This window comes from Schistocerca gregaria, chromosome 5 (genome assembly GCF_023897955.1).
Source record: "Schistocerca gregaria isolate iqSchGreg1 chromosome 5, iqSchGreg1.2, whole genome shotgun sequence".
Classification (NCBI taxonomy): Eukaryota; Metazoa; Arthropoda; class Insecta; order Orthoptera; family Acrididae; genus Schistocerca; species Schistocerca gregaria.
Genome location: NC_064924.1, coordinates 519,634,854 through 519,657,186, shown reverse-complemented (window position 1 = coordinate 519,657,186; position 22,333 = coordinate 519,634,854). Strand labels below are relative to the sequence as shown.

Here is a 22,333-nt window from a genome sequence, read left to right as displayed (position 1 = left end):
GCAAAGTGTTCTGAAATTGTTGAATTTCAACCAAAACGATGTTGCATAGACATGGCTCAGGAATTGCTGAATAAAATCTAAATGATACAGACACCGAAGTCCAATCATCTCGATGGACATTGCCTGAAGAGGCAAGACTGAAAAAAATTCTAAAATTTCAATCACATATGAAAATTGTTCTTACTGTTTTTGTCAATTACAATGTGATAGTGCATCATGAGTCCCTGTCTCATGGTCATACGGTCTGTAAGGAATATGACCCAGAAGTTATGCACAGTTTGTGTGAAGCAACCTGAAGAAAAAACTGGAATTGTGGCAAAGCCACTTGTGGAAACTGTATCACGCTAATGTTCCCTCTCATGCCTCAATGCTTGCTGTGTTTTTTCTGGAGAGAAAAAAAAGGGGAGGGGGGGTCCTCAGCCACCGTATTTGCTGGACATGGCGTCTTTCTTTCTATTCCCGAGGCTGAAGAGAACCATGAAAGGACATCATTTCGCCACCACAGAATGGCTGTAGTACCTGAACACCGTAACGAAAATTTGAGTTCCAGAAGTGCTTCCAAGACTGGAAAAAGTGCTGACACAAGTGTATTAAATAATCTGGGGAGGGGGGGGGGGGGGGGGGTCAGTTTGAAGGGGAGAAAGTTGATGTTGATGGATAGTAATACCTCCCTAATTTGGTAGCTTATCATCAATGAATGGCTTCAGTTGCCTAAGAAATACTTGTGGACCTTCCTTGCCAAATTATTATGAAGGTTATAGGCAGTGTTGCACAGTATTAGAGTCATGTTTTCTGGGGGTGACAGTTAAAAACAACTAATTGGGCAATGCAAAAGTGGTGAGGTGAGTAATAGGAAATGGGTTGGATGTGGAGGGGGGGGAGGGGGTGAGAAAGGAGGGGGAAGAGGGAGAGTGCAAACAGCTCACACAGATGGCCACTATCTCTAGCTCCCAAGGCCAGACTGCCAGCGACAATGCATGATGTGAGGAGCAATCTGAGTGGTTGAGGCTGGGGCAGGGAGAGGTTGGGAGACAGGGTAAGGGTGGGGAATGGCAAAGTGCTGCTTGCGGGAGCATAAAGGGATGAGGCAGAGAGAGGGTGGGACAGCTAGGTGCAGTTGGGAGGCTAGATGGAGGGTATAGGCGGGAGGGCGGGTTCGAGGCAGAAAAAGAGAAGTAATATGACTGTGTAATGTGAGAGTGGATACAGGGAAGGGCATATGTGGGTGAAAGACAATGACTAGTGAATGTTGAGGCCAGGAGGGTTATGGGAACATTGAATATATTGCCGGGAAAGTTTCCACCTGCACAATTCTGAAAAGCTGATGTTGGTAGGAAGGATCCAGATGGCACAGACTGTGAAGCTGTCATTAAAAGGAAAAATGTTGTGTTGCGAGTGTGCTCAGGAACTGAGTGGTCATTTTTTCGTGGTCACAGTTTGTCAGTGGCCATTCATGTGGGTACAGATAGTTTGTTGGTTAACATGCCCACTTAGAATGAAGCACAGTTTTCGAATTGTGCAGATGGGAACCCTCCCAGCAATACATCCTACACTTTCTTAAAATCCTCCTTGGCTCAATCTTCATTAGCTGTTGTCCTTCACAAATCTGTCCCCTTCCCTGCTCCCACTCCAACACTACACAACCTTCTATTCTGCAAGCACAGCCACAGCCTGTTACTTCTCCCTTTTCTGCCCTCTCCCCAACACTCTGTCTAAACTCTCGACTGCCCTACCCTCTCTCCACCTCGTCCCTGTACAGTTGAACAGACAGCACTTAACCATCACCCACATGCACCCTGCTCTCTCTCTCTCTCTCCCCCTCCCTCTCCCCCCCTCCTCCTCCTCACCTTTACCCCACCACACAGACTGCTTCTCCTCTCATGTACAGTTGCTCTCAGTCTGCCTTCAGCAGACAGACTGTGAAAAACTTACGTGTTTAGTAGTCTCTTTGTTGTACCTGCCTAGGACTCGTCATCTCTGCTATATGGTGAGTAGCAATCCATCCTTTTCATAATATTGCCATTATTCCACCCTGGATTTTCTATTGTTTGAATTCATAGCAATTGCACATATACTAGTTTCTGTAAGCAATTATTTGATAACATGATCAAAAGAATAATAGTTATCCTGCTTGTGACATTTAGGCACAACAAACAGGGATAGGAAATTTGAACTGGCCTCAACATAAGACAATAATCGGAGCACACAAAAACTAACAAAGTAGTAAACACAAGCAAAAAATGTATACGCAAATAATGTCTTCTCTTGATCTACTAATCGCATATCAACCTGTTTAATACCAAACTAACTTATTCTGTATTAATTTCAATGGCTTTCTCAGACCGGGAAAATGTAACTAGTGCTCACTTTGAATATTTATAGTAAATTAGGGAAAAAAACACTAACATAAAAGGTTTTTGTGTGCCACATTTCTTAGCCTGCTTTCTCCCTTTATTCAGTGTCTAACCCTGGATATTGTGTTCTGTGACAAGTGAGGGTGGATATTATGGGCTAATAACCAAGCTACACAGTGCTTCAGTCATCTATTTCTCCTCATAAAAGGTAAAGCAATGTGATAACATTGAATGATCACATGAATGCAGATGTGGCATTATTGTGCACTGTCAGTACATCACATTTTGGTAGTAAATACTTCTTTATAAAATCTATTATGGACCATGACTCCCTGAATAAAACTGTACTAACCACTGTAACTTCTCCTGCTGCACCTTCTCCCCTTTCCACTGCATCTCTTCATCAATGCAATGCCTGGAAGTGTGAATATCATGTTGTTACACACTTGACAATTTGTTGAATTTTAAATCTGTTTTTGCTCTACAGTGCTGGCCTCAGTTGAACTAAAATTTTTGCACGTATGGTTCATGACTACAACAAAAGCACAAGAATTGCATGATGTGTACAAGCTGATATTCCTTGTATCTCAATGTGTATTATTCTACTACACAGATATACAAGTTTACAGCAAAACCATTCAGAAAACAATGAATTTATTGGTATTTAAGATTCATACAGTACTAATAGGAAATTACAGTAATAGAAATTAAACCAATGAAAGACAATCAGATACTGTCACGTACCATATTTACATACTACCAGTCTATATTAAAAGCAACATCTTTAGAAAGATATGCCAACACTATAAATCAACAAATCATTAATAATACATACAAGAAGCATACTTTTAATTTGTGCAAATTGAGGAACTAACACTACCATTAACTAAGGAGCACCTACGAGGAGCATTTGCTTGCATGACACAGATGGGTCCTCTATATGGGTTAATGTACTACAATATGGTGTAGTTACAAATGGAATTAATAACATTTTAGGTACCATACTGGTAACTAAAGAGTTAACAGAATAAGCCTATTTGCAGTATCCTTAGGTACACTGTAAAGTAGCAAACGGTTACAGTGTATCTTAAAAATCGGTCAGGAATGATAATACAATATGTTTTATAAGTAAAACATTCAGTAACATTAGATAACATATGTCAGATGGGTTTACAAATTATTTTGGAAACTAAAATGATCAACTGAATAATAAAAGTACAGCATACACATTTTTTTCTACAATAAGACCATACATTTACAAATATTTCAATCTCATAATTATTCTGGAAGCTCTACTTCTTAACAGGGAGCAGAACATCCAAAACTCTGTCAATATTTCCATCCTTGATTTGAATCAACTGTGTCAGCCAACCTCCTTCATTTGTGAATCCCATTGCTAGTAGCTGCTTTAGTGTTTTTGCCACTTTTGGATCTGTAAAGAAATATGAAGACATTAATTGGCGAAATGCTGATGCAGACAGTAACTAACTATGTGACAAAAATTTTTCAAAATAATAGCAGAGCAGAGTAATAATTAAGAATTAAAACCTGCCGGAATAAATTCATCAACATATTTTTTTATACTATGGAATAAGTTCATCGGAACTGCTAGATACCTCAAAAATAAATTTTTTACATTTCTTATAATTCATACATAGGAGAAAGCAAGAGAGGAAACTTGCTGCGAATGACTGGTTTCATACAGAAGTCTATCAGATCATTTGAAACTCACTTATGAATTCTGACATTTTTAGCAATCAGTATATGCAGGTCAGGGTATATTACTCAAAGGTGATGTATCTGAAATTACACTTGACAATGGAAGCAAGATATAACAAAAATAAAGACACGTTTGTAAGATTACTGACCTTGAAAAAACATTCAGCAGTGTAAACTGGTGCAAGATGTTCAAATCCTCGGGAAAATATGTGTAAGCTAGTATGTACCAGACAGTATGTACAACAACCAAAAGCTAGTATGTACAAGACAGTATGTACAACAACCAAAAGTGAATACTACGTATAGAAGACTGGGAATGAAGTTATTGGATTAGAAGGGCTGTATTACAAGTTCTAGTGTTTCATTCCAAATGTTAAATACACACAAAGAAGCAGCAATCACAGAAATAAAAAGAAAGTTCAGGAGTGGGGTTAAAATTCAGGGTGGAAGGATATTGATGATAAGGTTTGCTGGTGACATTGTTATCCTCAGTGAAAAGTGTGAGATGAACTGCAGGACCGGTTGAATGCAATGAACACACCAGGGACTGAGAATAAACTGAACAAGTGCCTCCGTCTTGCCGAAGCTTAAGATTACATAAAGAGTTGTTACTGTTATTGTTTCTATTCAACGAAGGACTTTCCATAGCATTTTCCTTGCCACACAGCAACATTTTGATGCTTTGTATCTGTTGTGGGAACACCTGAAATTTGGAGGTAGATACCCAAAGAGGTCAGACCTAAATTGATCAATTTGAACGTCCAAGCCAATGGAATGTCTGGCATACAGGATACCCAGCCAGACCTAAATTGCAGCCAGTTTGAATGTTTAAGCAAACAGTTCCCTTGTCAACTAAGGTAGTCAACACTAAAATGAAACTTCCTCAGTTTAACTAAGCAGTGGACCATTCTTCTATTTGCAAGCAACACAAGGTTCAGGTTTGAAGTAAAAAACCATCAGATAATTTTAAATGTTAGGCAAATTAAAAAAAAAATATATATTCTTTTGTGGCATCTTATGAGATGTAAATGAATGAGATATAAACAATTTTAAGACTTCCTGGCAGATTAAGAACTATGTGCTGGACAGAGTCTCAAATTTGGGACCTCTGCCTTTCACAGGCATGGTTCTGAATAGGAGTTTCGGTCTGGCACATAGTTTTAATGTGCCAGGAAGTTTCACATCAGTGCACACTCTAGTGCAGAGTGAAAATATCGTTCTGTAAATAAATTTATTTTATATTCTTTTCTAAAACCACACCCTGTGTTGTGCATCTCTCAAAGGATTCAGTTTGTATTTAGAACTCCTGAATGCTAACTAACAGCATGCTGTAGCAGTGTGACAGGTACCTGTAATGGACTGAAGTTCTAATTCACGTGTTCTTGCAATCACATCATCCACTCTAGGGTATATTGGACAATAATAAGGTTCCTCAAGAGTCTTTAGTAATTCGTCAACGGCTTTACTGGCTACAGGATTTGGAGATCCAACATTATCTGAAAGCATAGCACAATGTTTATTGAAACATACCCTCATAATTTGTATCCATAATAAAATTGAACAATGGAATCAAAAGGTTTTCAACAAGAAAATTGCAATACTGTAAACACATGAGACTACCCAATTTTGTAGAGAATGGTGGCATTTGTGATAGTGCACAGGACTACTCAAAATTATGCAATTCCTTTGTAAACTTTGTTGATGTTTCAGCCTGCATTTTGTATAGTTTGAATATCTTCCAGTACATTGCCTTATCATCCACATATCTTGAAGCCAATATTTTTCTATGAGGTGTATCATCGGAGCATGCACGCGTGTGTGTGTGTGTGTGTGTGTGTGTGTGTGTGTGTGTGTGTGTGTGTATAGACATAGTATAAAGCACGTGATTTTGCTTTACACCTTGAGTTGTGCCTTTCTTCAAAAGATTCACCTGTATAATTTAAAATTCGTCATTTCTGCTACATCATAGAAATGTGCTCCAAAGGCACATTGAATTTCATTTAAGAATTTGACCACTGGCCAGTATTCTAAAAATTACATCTACATAACAAAACATACTATTCACTCTAACCCAGAAATGTTTATTTTTTCCTTTGTTCTGTTCGTGGATGGGGGATGGAAAGACCAACTGCATGTACCTCTGTACTACCTACGATTAGTAATAGCTAAAGCCTTACAGTTCATATGTGGTTTGTTTGTAAGAAAGATGAAGAAATATTCGAGTTCCTTGGTGTTAAAGGACTTAAATTTTTTTAAGAAAACTTTCACACAAGAATTTGTCTAGAGTCTTCTCAATTCTGCATGTGCTAAATCTGGTAAATCTACAATAGACATTTTTTTCTACAGGAACATTTAGCTATTGCTTCTGTCCTCATTCACAGTGTATTTAATAGTTTGTTGACATAAGTATTTTCTTATATAAAGGAAACACTCCATTTTCTGCTATTAACCCTGATGATTATTTCCATGACAACATTCTACAACATTTATCCATTCACATGCAATTAATAGGCTTGTCAAATACTCAAGTTAGCTTCTGCCACTTACCAATTTTGAAAATTTAAAGAATGATTTACCATTAAAACATTTTCTCCACTTTATTTTAGCTATCAAAATATGCATACCAGCTTATGCTTCATGATACCTTTTTGCTGCTACATTTATCCCTCTGTCTTTTGCTGGATCTCTCATGATTTCAATGTTCAGAAGACATTCAACCTTTTTGTTGGAATATTTAATTCCTTGTGTTTGTCATTTTTATGACGAGTGAATGGCTGAATATATCAAGCATTTTTCTTTCGATGTTAGAAATCTCTTTAATACATGTAACGGACACACTGGAAGGAGATAGAAGTTTATAATTGTCCTAATAACTTTTTCCCAAGTCATTAATTTTCCACTATGTTCCTGTCCCATATTTATTTTATTATTGCACAGCATCTATCCATGCTCTCCACAAGTTTTCCAATTTCCCCTAATGACCAGCCTCATCAGCTCCCAGCCATTATAATTTATTTTTACCTTTGTTGTGTCCTACATCCCAGATCATTAACACAGGAGCCATATTTCTCATTCTGATTACTGTTAACAGCAGATTGGTGAACTTGCCAGAACTTAGAGAACGATTACTCAATTGCAGTAGGGCAAATGTGATGAATACCTGTGACAAATTTTTGCCTTGGCATGTCTGTACATGAGATAGGCAAAAAAAGTTCCTTACCATATTTCACATGATTTACTAGAATCTTGAATAATCTTTGTTAAAGTGCCAATCATCGTAGCTTTGCACTTTTTTCAGTCATTTATTTTTATTTATTTTATAATTCTATTATTACGACACACAACAGGCTACATGAACCTTGAATCATGATAATTGCAGCATAACAGATATTTTTCTAAAGCTATGTTTATCACATGAAATGCCTCTAATTATACAAATTGCAGGTTTGCACTTTGTGTAACGTCTCAGTACATCTAACTTTTTCTTAAGCGTATTTTACACCTCCATATACATGCACTCTTCCTTCTCTTTTAAAAAAGAAACTAAGTTCAGACACACAAGTGGGCTCTTTGGACTTTATAAAAATTGCTGAATGTGTTTCAAACTGCTGTTAAAGTTACAAAAGATGTGTACGCAAATTCAGAAATAAGAACTGATAATTATTTTTGTTAGTTCACAACTTGCAAAAAAACTAAATTAATAAGCATATAGTATCAACTAAAGGAAACATAACAATATGCCAATAAAATCCCTCTTCTGACTGCCAATGAAGAAAGCTATAAAAACATTATTATCTATTCTAAGATATTGTGGGGAATTATAAATACTAATACAATACCCATCAGGAATGCTGATATGTCATTAGCAAATAGCAATATTCAACTTAAAATTTAAATCAACCAAAGTACAATAATTTGCTAACTTTGACCCCTGAAGACCATTTTTATCTGAGTAAGTCAGCCTGCAAGAGAAAAATACCACAAGAAACTTACTGTATTGGTTGTGTAATGAAAACAATGTTGTAGGAAAGCAATGAGTGGCTTTGAGAGAGCAGATTACATTGTCCTATGGAAGCACTACAGGATTTCTTAGATTGCAATAAAATCAGATATACACGAGTTGCTGTGACACCTCACAATCATTTTCTTTTTTTCCATTTAGCCTTATTATAATTTTTTTTTACATAAAATCTGGTAGGCTTAAATATAAAAGGAAGAACTTTGTGTTACCAAAGGAATTAAAGGGTATTTAAACTAGTCCAATATCTCAAAGGTTAAGTTCCATACTACAATCTAAAGTTTTGGGGTTATAGCCAGATCAGTATAACAAAGTGATTGACAGTTACTTGTTTTCAGTACACCTACCAAAGTCACAGCTGACCACAGTATGAGCCAAGTAGCGTCTTTCGTTCTGTGCATGGTTGTCTTATCACACTCTTGTCTCAAATGCCTGTAACCACACTCAGCTGCATACAACTACTGCAGCTTCTAACTAAACTGTTGTAGTTTGTTTCAGTCAAGTGTTCTGTTTCCCGATACTGATTTAATTTTGGTTTATGATAAAGAACATCCAGATCTTGCAGCACAAGTGAGAAGGAAGTGAAAGCTGTTATGATATTGCCAAGTGAACTCTATACTGCATTTTAAAGGAAATGTGAACAGACTGAGAACTGAATCTCACAGCTGTTGCTGCCAAAGCAATATTGCATGTGCAGGCAACAGCAAACCGATAAGCCTGCACCTGTCAATCACTTTGTTATGCAGAGTCAGGTATAGGCCTATAGCTTCTACCTGCCACTCAACATTTCACAACACATGATTCGGAGTCCAATTTTAACTGTAGGTCTCTTTATAATGACTAAGTAGTCAGTTCAAAGATTGGAGGAAGACAAGGGAACACTACTTCCAATACAACCACACCTTGAAAGCACTGTGATGTCCAAACCAAGCAACACGTTGGTGACAGCCTCTTACCCATGCTAACCAACCACCAAAATAGTAATGTGAATTATGAAGAGGCTACAAAGAGAGAAAGAGAGAAAGAAAGAGAGAGAGAGAGAGAGAGAGAGAGAGAGAGAGAGAGAGAGAGAATAAAAGACATACATTAGGACAAAGTATTTACAACACTGAAAGTGTTGTTGTCGGCTGACAAATCACTCATAAACAATACTGAACTTTGCTGAGATTGTTTTACCTGGTATGAGGACAGTCCACTCTTCTGATTCACTGGAATGTTGTTCTGGTGGGGCTGACGGAGTCTCTGGACTCACTTCCATGGGCTCTGACACGGAAGCCGCCTCTGCCATTTGTGCCTCCCCAAACTGGACATTCTTCTCTGCTTCCTTGGCCTGGGCAATATTCTCTGCTTTCTTGGCCTGTGCAGTATTCTCTGAGTCCTTGGCCTGTGCAGTTTTCTCTGCTTCCTTGGCCTGAGCTGCACCCTGGGGAGTATCCTGCTTTTCACCTGTCAGCTTCTGATTCTTGTCCTTAAGCTGGATCTCAACATCTATTCCTGTTCAAACACAAATAAATCAACAAACTAAATGACAGATTTTTTATATATTTTGTTATGCATGAATTTTAAAGATTCTTACAATCAAATTCTATACGAATAAAGCTTTACTAAGCACAACTTTGTAGAACATGGTTAGCACTTTCCTGATTCTCCAGGAATGAAGACCACACCAAAATTCGAGTACCTGGGACAAACCATGGTAAAAAGTAATTTCAAGTAACTGCATCTGTAGTAATGACTTAACTGAGTTTTAAAATTATTGGATACAATGTCCACTTGCCATAACTTGAACTGCAATCATCACAAGTGCAAGAGCAGCAAGTCCAAACGAGGAATTTTAAAACCTAGCTGCCCTGCTTATATATCATTAAGGAAGATTAAAATCACAATGAAATGCAATCAAACGTGAATTTTGTAGTACAGAAAATAAGATATAGATCTGTACAGTTTCCACAGCCCCACCACATGTAACAAGCTTCCTTACAAAACTGAGAAAGGACCCAAAAATAGAAAACTACATTGATTCTTTTACATGTGTATTACAGAAATCAATACTGTTAACAGTTATTGCACTTGTTATTTTGCTTAGAATAATTCCTCATCGGATACTACTTTCTCATTCAACAGGGCTACATTCAATTGGGGAAGTGCTATAGAAGTATAGATAATAGAAATGACTGGATACAATGCCTGAGAGCAATCTTTAAGACTTCTTGACATGAAAATGCAGCCCTTGATGATAATGCTGGCAAAGGAAAGCCTTGTGGATTACCACTTCAGCAATGTTGGGAATTTAGAATGGATAACAGCAAAGAAGGCACTTTTCCACATTTTTAAACCAAACACTGTAGCAAATGGGTAAATGTTCCATACTTACTCTCATTCTCATTTACTTAGAACAACTGAATTACCATAATGTTAAATGTAATTCCTTGAAGGTTATGATGACACAAAGAACTATACCTAAAATCATTAGAAAAGATAAGATGGGCAATGAAGAGTACAAGGTATTCATTATTATCTTTGTAGTGCAAGAGTGAAGTAATTTACAGAAAACTGTAAGAGTGGACATAGAGGGATTTCACATCCAGTCCTCTCTCATTCCATTCATTTACAAGCATGGTTTGGTTCTTTGCAATGAATTTTTGTAAACCACCATAATTTTTTGCTGTTGCCTTTCTAACTGCAGCTCTCTTATCCACTTTAATACCACACAACATATAGAAGAAAGCTAGATCCCTCTCTGTACTGTGACACTATAGTTCATGGATGCTGCCACTAGATTTGACCACTGCCTACTGACACTACTGCTGCTTATCTGCTCAGTCAAGCACCTGTTTCGGTAACTTTCTTTGCAAAGCCACTACTAGAAGAGGTTATCCCATTCTGACCACTGTAGATTTCACTGGTGTGTGCAAAATATGGGAGCAGAAATAAATGATCAACAATAGAACAAGAAGTTGGTACAATTTTTACTCATGATCAACGTTAACATCAAATTGATTGCACAAGAAGGGAGAGCGAACTGACTGGATTCTTTCCAAAATAGAATCTCCTGGAATTAACCCAAAAAATTGCAGCAGCCACAGAAAATCCAAACTGAGATCACTATAAGGGAATGGGAAGACTTGCTTTATGCAAGGAACGTGATGGTTTCTAGTCTCTCATCACAAACAAACTCACTGAAGCATGGACAGTAAGTATTAGTGAATTGACAGAGCTTATCACTGTCAGCTTAACATCTCTGACATACACCAATATCTGGTAAAACCTGGATAACTGCAGAAAGGGAAACATCACTGATCAAAGAATTCAACATGAATTTGGTAAAAGAAATCTGAATGATACAATAACTAATATTATGTGATGGCAGGAGGGAACAGTTATTGAGACCTGAAAGCCTTTAGAGCCAGTGACTCCTCCTCATGGCAGAAGGATTGAAGGGGAAGGAAGAGGAGAAATTCTCACCCATTTATTACCCCTTGTTAAGTCTGTTCATGATTCTCGTATGAATTTTTCTGATCTCACCGCTCATTTATCACATTTTTCTTACTCCCCCCGCAGCTTCTTTTTTGCCTTTCCCACCATCCCTTAACACTACAAACCCTCCTCTCTAGCCACAACAAATCTCATCACATATTACATTTGGTCCTTTCAAAAACAGCAACAAAACTAAGGTCCCATATTCTGTTTCTTGAAACCTCCCTTGTCCCTGGGAGTTAACCCCAAAGGCCTAACACTGAAGGTCCCTGTTTCTGGATGTAATCCTACTTTAAACCAATCCCTTTTACAGCCTCAAATACAGCAATCTTTTGCACTTCCCCCACCTTATCTGTGACCCATGTGGCTCGTCGACCAATTTCCACTTCACCAAACTTCTCTTCCCTTACAAAATCCTGCAGTTATCTGACTCCCATGTTTCCTTGAATGGCATCACCCACCAAGCCAACTTCAAACTGCAACGACAGAACAGACTTCACATCAGAAAGCTACCCACCTTCTTCTAAACGACAACAACAATCGTTTTCCCCTTCCAGTCCCTCTCCAGCTATCTAAACAGCCACACCATCAACCACCACTCATCTCCTACAAACCATTTTGACCAACCTTCTTAACATCCCCCAGCTTTTACCACTGCCTACCAGAGCAATAACAACTCAATACCACAACAACAAGTCACGACAGTACAGTGTTCTCAGACATCGTGAATTATTTGTGTTATCAAAGGATCTTTCAGCTTTAAATCTGCATTTAAACATGCAGCTTTGGTAAAGGACCTATTTTCCTTCACACACAATGTCAACTGAAAATATAACTTTGTGACCCAATAACAATACATTTCCAACAGCAAACCTAACATTGAACCCTGTCTGGAACAGTTCCAACCACAGTCCCAACATACAGCATTGCTTCAGTCCTTCCTCTGGTCCCTACAATATGACCCTAATGTCCTCAGCAGAACTCCAAGCTTTTCATTCCATAAAAACTAGGATGAATAGGCGTAGGCAGAGGATGTATACTGGCAGTGCACAAAACCGTGCTGCAGAAAATGGTCTCCAACATGACTGTCAATACCTCACGCCTATTTCACCACACACACACACACACACACACACACACACACACACACACACACACACACACACACACACCATCTGAATTCTTCCCCCCAGTCACCAGTTTCTCAGAACTCCGCAGGTAGAAGCTGGCACTACAACATGTTCTTCACTCTCGCCCTAAACCTGGCCTTAATTTACTTCAGTTTTTTCATTCCTTTTAGCTTTCTATAGCTTTCATTTTCTAACTTGTCTATTTTTTTTTTCCTGCTCCCCACATCTACCACATAAAATGCACTTAAGCTTTCCACTGTTATTAACTCATATACAATGTTCTGTCAGTAATCTTCGTCACCCGTATTACCCATCATCCACCTTTCAGTTCTCAGGTTTTCAAATCTCGTGCAGTGGTGCAGTCTTTCCTTCTCATCCTGTCCATTAAGTTTCCCCTGACTCCGGGTTCTGGTAGACTTTTCTGAACTTCTCCCATTTCCTAAGCCTCCCCAGTCCTTTTGCTTCACCCCTCTTTCCTTCCCCTTCAAATTTTCTGACAGAAAGAGCCACTGGCTCCAAAAGCTTGCAAATTTCAGTACAAATCTTTAACATAATGCAGCACTTCAGCAACTGTGAATTGTTCAGACAATAAGAAATTCAGCCTCTAGTTGCAAGGTAAAATTATTTTTAGTTTACCTAGGTTTCCATGCCAATAATGGTATCTTCTTCAGAACAGATCTGTCACATGGCCAATGTTTGGCCCTCAAAATAATTTTTGTTCTGAAGAAGATACCATTATTGGCATCAAAACCTAGGTAAACTAAAGAAATTTTACCTTGCAATTGAAGGCTGAATTTCTTATTGTCTGAAATTTTAGTACCTTTATACGTGTCTCCTCCTGCTGCCAATTGGTGAGTAGGTTTTCAAAAACTGATTATTTGCACTGATATAACTAATATTAATTTAACTGTGCTCGAAAGAAGTGTAAGCCAAGCAAAAATATTACTACGTAAGTACGGAAAAATTGTTTTTCGATGTTTTATTATTGTGTTGAATATTTTTGTGTGAGTTTACATAATTTTCAAAACCAGTGTCACCAATAACTATATCACATTGAAACAAAGAAATTATGCTTCCAATACTATCTATTGCTCATCATTACTACTTCAATGCTGCTTTTGTATTTTGATAACACATTCTTATACTTTATTGCACATTTGATAGTGAACTGATATTTTCCCTATTATATGGTTAGAAAATATACAATCAAGGAAAACAATATAAACTCACCCAGTGGACTAAGCAGTGCTGCAACAGTCTCACCCACATTCTGTAAATAAGTTGTATCTCTCTGCTGATTAGAATTCCTTTGTGTTGCTGTTCCCTGTGGACCTTCTGTGCACTCTGCTGCACTTGAAGTTGAAGGTTTTGGTGTAGTATTTTCTGTGGTAGTGGCAGTATTGCCTGCCTTTGGAGGAATTTCAACCTCTCCTGGAAGATTGACCCATTCACCTAGCTGGCTGCAGAGATACTCCAACCAACCAGGATGTTCACTGTAGGACCTTCTGTATGGGCACTGCACATTGCTTTCATTAACACCTTTCACATTGTTTGTGCGACGCTGGTGGTGATGCCTGTGAGTTTCAGACTGGCGGGACCACTTGGCCATATGATGTGCCAAACGTCGGCTGTAAGTTGAACGCTGGAACACATACAAAAGAACTTTGTATGAGAAATTAGCATACTACTTTATTTTATAAATGAATGTTTGACATTTCTACATTTGTTTGCACCCACCACAATACCCAAAAATCTTCAAAAATTTTTTCAATGCAATATATGAAAGTTGATAAACACCTGACACCATTAAGTCATCAGTGTGTGGATCACAAGTCTGTTATCTCTAAATACACTGTTTTACAGCAAGGCATGAAGACTATAGACTATAACTTATATGAGACCCCCCTCCCCCCCTCCCATGCAAACACACAAAAAGAAACACAACCACAAAAGCAATTATACAATCTCACATACCCACTTAATTGGTTTTGAAATACGTATCATGAAATGTTCATCGTGCATTCCAAAGCCTTCACATGAAGAGCAGAGGTCAAAATCAGGACAAACAGCACACTTGTATCTGAAACCAACAATCAGCTTGTTGCAGCCATCACAAGTCACTCCCTCGTGAACTGCAGGACCTTAAAACAAAAGCAACATTGCATCATTATGGATAATAATTACAACTGCAAACATTAATTTGAAAAGAAAAAGAGGGAAAGATAAGAGATCTGACAAGATCTTACCATCTATTGGTCGACCCATTTCAGGCATTTCTGCATCGGGAGCTAAAGTTTCTTCAGGTTTGACAGCAACATACAACTTTCTTACGTCTGTATTCATCTCACTCAGTGCTAATGTGAGTTCCTCATCAGATGATATTGTAATTATGTCACCTTCCTGATCTGTTGGGTAAAAACCAACCCTATTAATATGTTGTTTTAAGTTTTCAAATGAAGTATTAATTAAAAATTCAAACTTTAATAGAAGTGAGGAATTTGTGATTTTACCTTTCCAGGAAACATAAAAGTTCCTATTCTGCAGTGATGGGAATACTTTCTGGAGTTTCTCTCTTAGGAAACTGAACTTGAAAGCAAGACTGCGATCAATCCCAAAACGTCGTACTTCGGTAGTGTCTGTTCCATCTTCCAGATACACTTTGTACGATATGCTCATTGATTCTACCATCTTTGCTTCTCTCTGACAAAAGTCTGGGTACTGCAAAAGCATTTAATAATAGTGTCAGTTTGCATGTTACCTACACATGAGCTGCATCAGAATAATTCTAACCTAAGATCTCAAATACTATACAATGAATATACATCTATTTCTCTATAATCTTATATTAAATGGTGAAATCTGTGTGTATATAGAGATTGTTTATATAGAGATTGCCAACCACATTCAAGTTCTCCAATTTAACAACCAGGCTACTGCTGCACTGTCTCATACCAACAGTCTCTTCTTGATTTTAAAGTCATTATTCATTTACTCTAGTCCGCACTGTCATCTGCTTTGCCATGTAAAATGGGATATCTGAATGTAGTCAACATGTCTGGGTGAATGTTGCGTGGTAATAATTTGTGTGGATCCAGAATGAATTATCACTCTGCAACAGAGCATGTACTGATTAGAAATTTTCTGGCAGATTAAAACTGTGTGCCAGACCAGGACTTGAACCAGGAACCTTTGTCTCTCAGTTAGCTGCTCTACCAGTTGAGCTGTCCATGCATGACTCATGAACTGTCACCATAGCTCTCACTGTCAGAAGTAAAGCTGTAGGTTGTACATGGCTAGTTCCATCGGTAGAGCAATTTCCCGTGATGGGCAAAGGTTCTGGTTTCAAGTTCTAGTCCAGCTCAGGAAGCTTCAAAGCCATGAGGGTGTTGGAGAAATTATATATATATATATATATATATATATATAATAAAAACAAAGATTCGAAGACTTACCAAGCGGGAAACCGCCGGCAGACAGGCACATGAACAAGACACACAAACACACACACAGAATTGCTAGCTTTCGCAACCGATGGTTGCTTCTTCAGGAAGGAGAGGGAAAGACGAAAGGATGTGGGTTTTAAGGGAGAGGGTAAGGAGCATTCCAATCCCGGGAGCGGAAAGACTTCCCTTAGGGGAAAAAAAGGACAGGTGTACACTCGCACACACACACACACACATATACATCCGCACATACACAGACACAAGCAGACATATTTAAATATGTCTGCTTGTGTCTGTGTATGTGCAGATGGATATATGTGTGTGTGTGTGTGTGTGTGTGTGTGTGTGTGTGTGTGTGTGTGTGTGTGTGCGCGCGCGCGCGCGAGTGTACACCTGTCCTTTTTCTCCCCTAAGGGAAGTCTTTCCGCTCCCGGGATTGGAATGACTCCTCACCCTCTCCCTTAAAACCCACATCCTTTCGTCTTTCCCTCTCCTTCCTGAAGAAGCAACCATCGGTTGCGAAAGCTAGCAATTCTGTGTGTGTGTGTTTGTGTGTCTTGTTCATGTGCCTGTCTGCCGGCGGTTTCCCGCTTGGTAAGTCTTCGAATCTTTGTTTTTATTATATTTTTCCCATGTGGAAGTTTCTTTCTATATAAAAGAAGAAAAGGGAGGAGAGGGAGAGAGAGGGAGAGAGGGAGAGAGGGAGAGAGAGAGAGAGAGAGAGAGAGAGAGAGAGAGAGAGAGAGAGAGAGAGAGAGAGAGATATGCAGGATCTGACAGTCCCATACTACTTTACAGTACAGCTGATTACTGACACTTAAGATGAAAAGTAAATTGGATACAAAGGTACTGGGTAAAAAAAAGTAGATTATGAGAATATATGTAATGGCACAGAGGTATGCCACATTACATTACGTAACAAGTTTACAGAGTTAATAAAATAAAGGCTATAGGCTACAAACATGAATAAATCAAACAAAACTTAACAAATGTATCACAACTGATTACTTAAAAAAAAAAAAAGGGTGACATGTTCCACATCCACGAGGATCTCCTCAACACGGATCTATGGAACGAAAAACTAATCTAATCTAATCATCTAATCTATGCTGCAGGCACAATGTAAACCATACAAAAGAAAGTTTCAAATGCAACATGACAAGTATTGCAGATAAGCAAACGTTAGGAGCAAATTGTAGTAGGGGCACAAAATAATATGCGGAACTAAACTGTAGCTAACAACTTAAAGAAAACTGCAACAGTATTTTAAGACTTCTTACAGGCCAAACTGGCAGATGTTCAACTGAGAAAATAATGATATTCTGGAAGTGTTGCTAATAAGATTTAAGTTATTCCGTACCCTCCAACCCTTTGCATTACTCTTATTTCACATATTTATTCATTTATCAGGTTCCAAAGGGGCCATGTGAGCTACAGTTACTTGTCAGTATTTAGTTTACAAAATGAAGGTTAGAAAATTTATAAACAAAAAAATAAAGCATAAAAATTGTGAGTATGCAAATAAACAACACAGTACAGGGAAAAATTTCTCAATTATTGTAAGAAACTCCTGAATAGAATGGGAGGCATCAGCAATGAGGAAATGTTTGAAATTAGCGTTTTCTACTTTATTTTGATGTTTATTTCATTTATGTACAATCCATATGAAGACAATACTGTCTAGAAATTGATTACACATATGTGCAATAAATGTCAAAATAAAATATAGCTAAAAGGAAATTAATTTTCATTGCAATAAATAAATAACAGCTGTAAGCGACTAAACAGAAAACTTTTGAATTGTATCTGAATATTTGAAGATGACTGCTCTACTCTGGCAGCCTACCGAAAAGGAAATCTGCTAAATCAATACTTACAAAAGTGTTATCAAAGTGTGTACTAATCTACATCTAGTGTTCACTGAATGAATGTCACAGTTTCTCCTGAATGAGTCAATATTGTCACAACAAACCCTTGGAATATATTTACACAGATGATATAGTACAAATTCTGAGACACTCTTTCTTGTAAAGTATTGCATTAAAGATCTTTTTTTTTTTTTTACTCTATTTTCTCACAAGGTGTCATATTTTAGAGCAGCTCTGTACACACACCAAGAGTAATTTAGCTCAGTAAAGGACAGGCATTGTGATCGGTAGTGTCAATTCATGATCATCGTGGAGGCAAATTGTGTACACTACCCTCCTCTACACTGCTATATCATCAAAAACTTCTAAAAACACTGGTACCAAAGAAAATTCCCTGACCCTGTTTACATTATCTCTTTTTACTACTCTTATAAAGTGGTTTCACTACAGAGTATTTCCTTTTGTCTGGGAACAGAGCAAATCTGTGCAGGTGACTAAAGCACAGAAGTTCTACTATCTGTGCACTGCTGTACATAACCCAGCTTCACATTTCATTATACCCAAAGGAGTATTCACTCTTTAATAATAATAATAATAATAGTTATTATTATTATTATTATTATTATTATTATTATTATTACTACTACTACTACTACTACTACTACTATTTTTAACACTCTCATTTTACATTATTATATAAATGGTTAAATGAATATAAAACCCATAGTTTAAAAATCAAACACTCAAAAATTTTGTAAATAAAATTATTTGTTTCAGATTTCTCCACTAAATAATACAGTTTTTCTGCATTTAGGCCTAATTTGCAGTTTTACATTTTTTTATGCAAAGTGTATTAAATATGGAGCAAATATAGGCTATTTTAAAAGTCAATCTGTTTCTACAACCTCCCTTTGCCAATTCAAAACCAACTACACTACAAACCTGCCACTACAATCAAGCTCTTGAGGGTAGACACAATCACACTGCAACTGAGAATGCCAAATGAGGTGTATGAAGCCATTCAAGATATACAGACAGAAAATTACCTTGAGACAGTGTTTCAATAAAAGTAGTTACATCTTAGGGCAAAGTAAAGGTAAAGTAACTTACAAAATGATTTATAACGTGTGTGCATTCCTCGAACAATGTTGTAACCCCCGCTTCTCAAGAAAGAAAACAGCCAAGACAAAAAGAATTACAGACAATATTATCACTGACTGTACAGAAAAGAAACTTGGATTTTAATCAACCAAAGTAACAAAGTGGCACTAGAAGCCAGAACAGGAAAATGGATCATTTGCAAATCATGAACAAAATAAGTGAACAGAGAAATATTGGGTAAAGTCACTGATCACTAATGCAACCTACACACACACACACACACACACACACACACACACACACACACACACAGTGTGGCTAAACTCACAGACTTTGGGTGTAAGCTTTGAAAGCAGGCCTGGAGTATCAAACTCAATTGAACTAACAATCTATAGCCGGCACACTGAAAAGAAAATCACACAATTTATCAAAGAATTCATGGAACGTATTTACGAGTTTTTGTATTTAGGTTAGTTTAAGGCAATGACTGAATGGCCAGAACAAGAAAATGAGTAAATACGGTCTTGTTTGTTTTTGGTAAACTAAACAAGTTTTCAAAACACCACTTCTGATATGTTCAAAAGAGTTCACCAGGTTTGACTTGAAGAAATTATTCTGAGTTACAGACTGCTCAGTAGACATTGGAAAAATGTATGTTAGTGATTACTACGACAGGCAGCGAAAGAAACGAAGCAAGGAATACTTTGAAGTGGAAAAAGCAATCAAGAGTACAATGAAACCGGAAAGTGAGTGACAAGGTCGCGTACAGGAAGTAGCGCTAGCTCTTCACAGGATTTCGGGGGAGGTGCAGACCAAGAAAGCGATGTAATTGATTTGGTTACATGACAACAGAAAATCTGTGGGAACGGCATGACTGCGTGAAGTTAAATACTGCAATGTATGGTAAAGCAGACGACGTCATCTTCCAGTGGCAGATGTCAAATGACTGACGATGGTTGTGAAAGTTTCATTGGGTGTATGAAGACAAATATCATGTAATTTGCAAATATTATCGTCCCTCTTTATTCCGTGAAAGTTAATACATATTTTATCTTCTAAATGCGATTAGAAAATTCTTAAAACTCGAGTATGCTGTAGGTATCGTTTGGGCAACTTTCAGCGACTATTAACCCTTAATAAAGTTAGTCAGAGCTTTACATCAACGTCGTGACGTTGTACGATATATTTCAATATACCGAACATTATGCATTCTTTCATTCTACTGAAATTGGTTTGTTTAGAATTCAATAACTTGTAGTTATGACACAGCTACGAAAAAGTTTTCAGTGATCCAGGAAAATACTATAATACCAGTCTTGGATCACAATTTTCATTTGTAATCGGGTTATTAATTTCGGCCGGTAATGACCATCTTCAGATCTGAGTAGAAACATGTTGCTTTACAAGTATCAGGCCTTATATGTGATACTGTAGTCAAAATCATCAGCCATTTCGGATTCGTCAAACAAATAAAACTATGGTATGTATGTAAAGTGCACCACTGAAGCGTACATACTGTTCATGAACAGAGGCTCAGTAGCACTCCTTGAAGTATGGTATATGTATAAACTGCGTGAAATAATGCAACAAGTTTTACTTAGGTCTGAAGATGGTCGTTACCTAACGAAATTACTAACCTGATTACAAATAAACATTGTGATCCAAGACTTAAAATATGAAAAGTCAATAATTCGTGGCTGCCCAACAATTACATTTTTCGTAGACCCAACAGACGCGCATTACACTTTGTCATTACAATTTATTGTAATATTAATTTTAAAAAAGTGCAGTGAAGTTGTGAGGAAAGACGATTCTGATCTTAAGGCACAAATCAGTTTCTCATGACACGAAAACTACGAACTATTACGACTCTGTTTTTCTGAAACGTCAGAAGAAATCATTGATTTACAAATTTAAACTGCTGTTGCACATTACTTACGTTAGTAGCGACAGCAAGAACGCAGCGTTACGAAGTAATCTTCTGTGCACACGTTACAACAAAACAGATACAGCCACTGCGTCTGCGAGTCTTTATATACCTCAAACGCCGTCAGCAATTCTGATGCAACTACGCAACACACTGGAACAACCCACCATGATACTTTAAAATCGAAGATTACGATTGCCAACTTGATAGATTCGAACTTCTGCTATACACAGAGGCCTTTTGAGCTAAATGTACTGGATTATGTTGGTTGCACTGTAAGCTACTTGACAGCTACACGTCACGTGAACTGCCTCAGTACTAAAACCAAATAATTTCACTTTTATTGCCATCTGCGTTATGACTGAACTTCCGAATTTTCAGTTAAGAAACTCTGAAATGATATTTTATTGACTTACAATCACAGCGAAGTGTTCTGACACCCACTTCTATTTGTAATGCAATTTATGTCGGCTTGCCTCATTGTGATTCGATGTGCGCGAACTGTGCAAATGCATGCAAAATATATCAACGTGTGCGCAGTAAGGATTATTTCGTTAACTAGTTAAATATGTTTGAGAACGCTGTGCGCAGAACCGCTGTATGGGTAGATCTTCGTGATTGGTTCCCACTGGAGCTAGAAACATGGGCTAATAAGTTATCGGTTTAGCCCGGACCAGCGGCCATTCGAACGTATGTCTACAGTACTTTAACCCAGGTAAACTAGAGAATCAGTTAATTTCTTTTGCGAATGATGTTAATTAGGCTGAAATTAACTCTCAGCTAATGGCATCATTTATATGTACACTGTTCGAGTTTTACATGCAAAAAACACTTTTTTCTGGGAGGCTTTTGAACCGCGCCACTTCTATACTTTAAACTTGTCGTAATTAATTCAAACTTTGCGCTAGGATAGATAAATGGATACATTTGAAACTTTTTTTTTTATCCAATACTCTTTACCCGTTGTTGAGATACGACGGTTTGAAGTCGAGGTAAACTGTTGCGTGGGAAATTCACACGTACATGAACCGAATGTGTGGAAAATAAAAAATGCTGACGATAAAACGGAGAACCTGCTTTCGAAAATCTAGCTTCGTTCGGATTTTATGTGTAAAAAACACGTTTTGTGAGGGTTTTTTTTTTACGTGGGCCACTTCTGTCTTTCAAATTTATGAGAATCGGTTCAAATATTGTAAGATGGTAGGCAAATACTTGTAGTTAATGGTCGTTCTGCGGTTTTGCGAAATGTATATCAGTTGCCATGATACAAGCAATGTGCTTCGAAAGACAATAAAA

General features: G+C 37.6%; 1 protein-coding gene across 3 annotated transcripts; it reads right to left on the bottom strand.

Moving 5' to 3' along the window:
• Window positions 1-2,991: 2,991 nt before the first annotated feature.
• Window positions 2,992-21,667, bottom strand: LOC126272759 (sequestosome-1). Of its 3 annotated transcripts, XM_049975876.1 has the most exons (8): window positions 21,050-21,667; window positions 15,209-15,416; window positions 14,945-15,103; window positions 14,673-14,839; window positions 13,929-14,340; window positions 9,268-9,585; window positions 5,423-5,569; window positions 2,992-3,786 (listed from the first exon to the last, which is right to left on the bottom strand). In XM_049975876.1, exons 2-8 carry the CDS (start codon window positions 15,384-15,386, stop codon window positions 3,647-3,649), a joined length of 1,521 nt encoding a protein of 506 aa, XP_049831833.1. In that variant the 5' UTR covers window positions 15,387-15,416; window positions 21,050-21,667; the 3' UTR covers window positions 2,992-3,646. The 3 variants fall into 3 exon arrangements, with proteins under 3 accessions (XP_049831833.1, XP_049831834.1, XP_049831832.1); XM_049975877.1 differs by lacking the exon at window positions 5,423-5,569 and having other exon boundaries at window positions 21,050-21,231; XM_049975875.1 differs by having other exon boundaries at window positions 14,945-15,416; window positions 21,050-21,217.
• Between the last annotated feature and the right edge of the window lie 666 nt (window positions 21,668-22,333).

What these genes read in the sequence shown, in the direction of transcription:
- LOC126272759 (XM_049975875.1), bottom strand. Translation starts at nt 15,386, where the DNA reads ATGGTAGAATCAATGAGCATATCGTACAAAGTGTATCTGGAAGATGGA. An exon ending in AATGGGTCGACCAATAGATG is followed by an intron (nt 14,840 to 14,944) that starts GTAAGATCTTGT and finishes TTTTGTTTTAAG; the next exon opens with GTCCTGCAGTTCACGAGGGA. An exon ending in GTGGACTGTCCTCATACCAG is followed by an intron (nt 5,570 to 9,267) that starts GTAAAACAATCT and finishes CTATGCTTTCAG; the next exon opens with ATAATGTTGGATCTCCAAAT.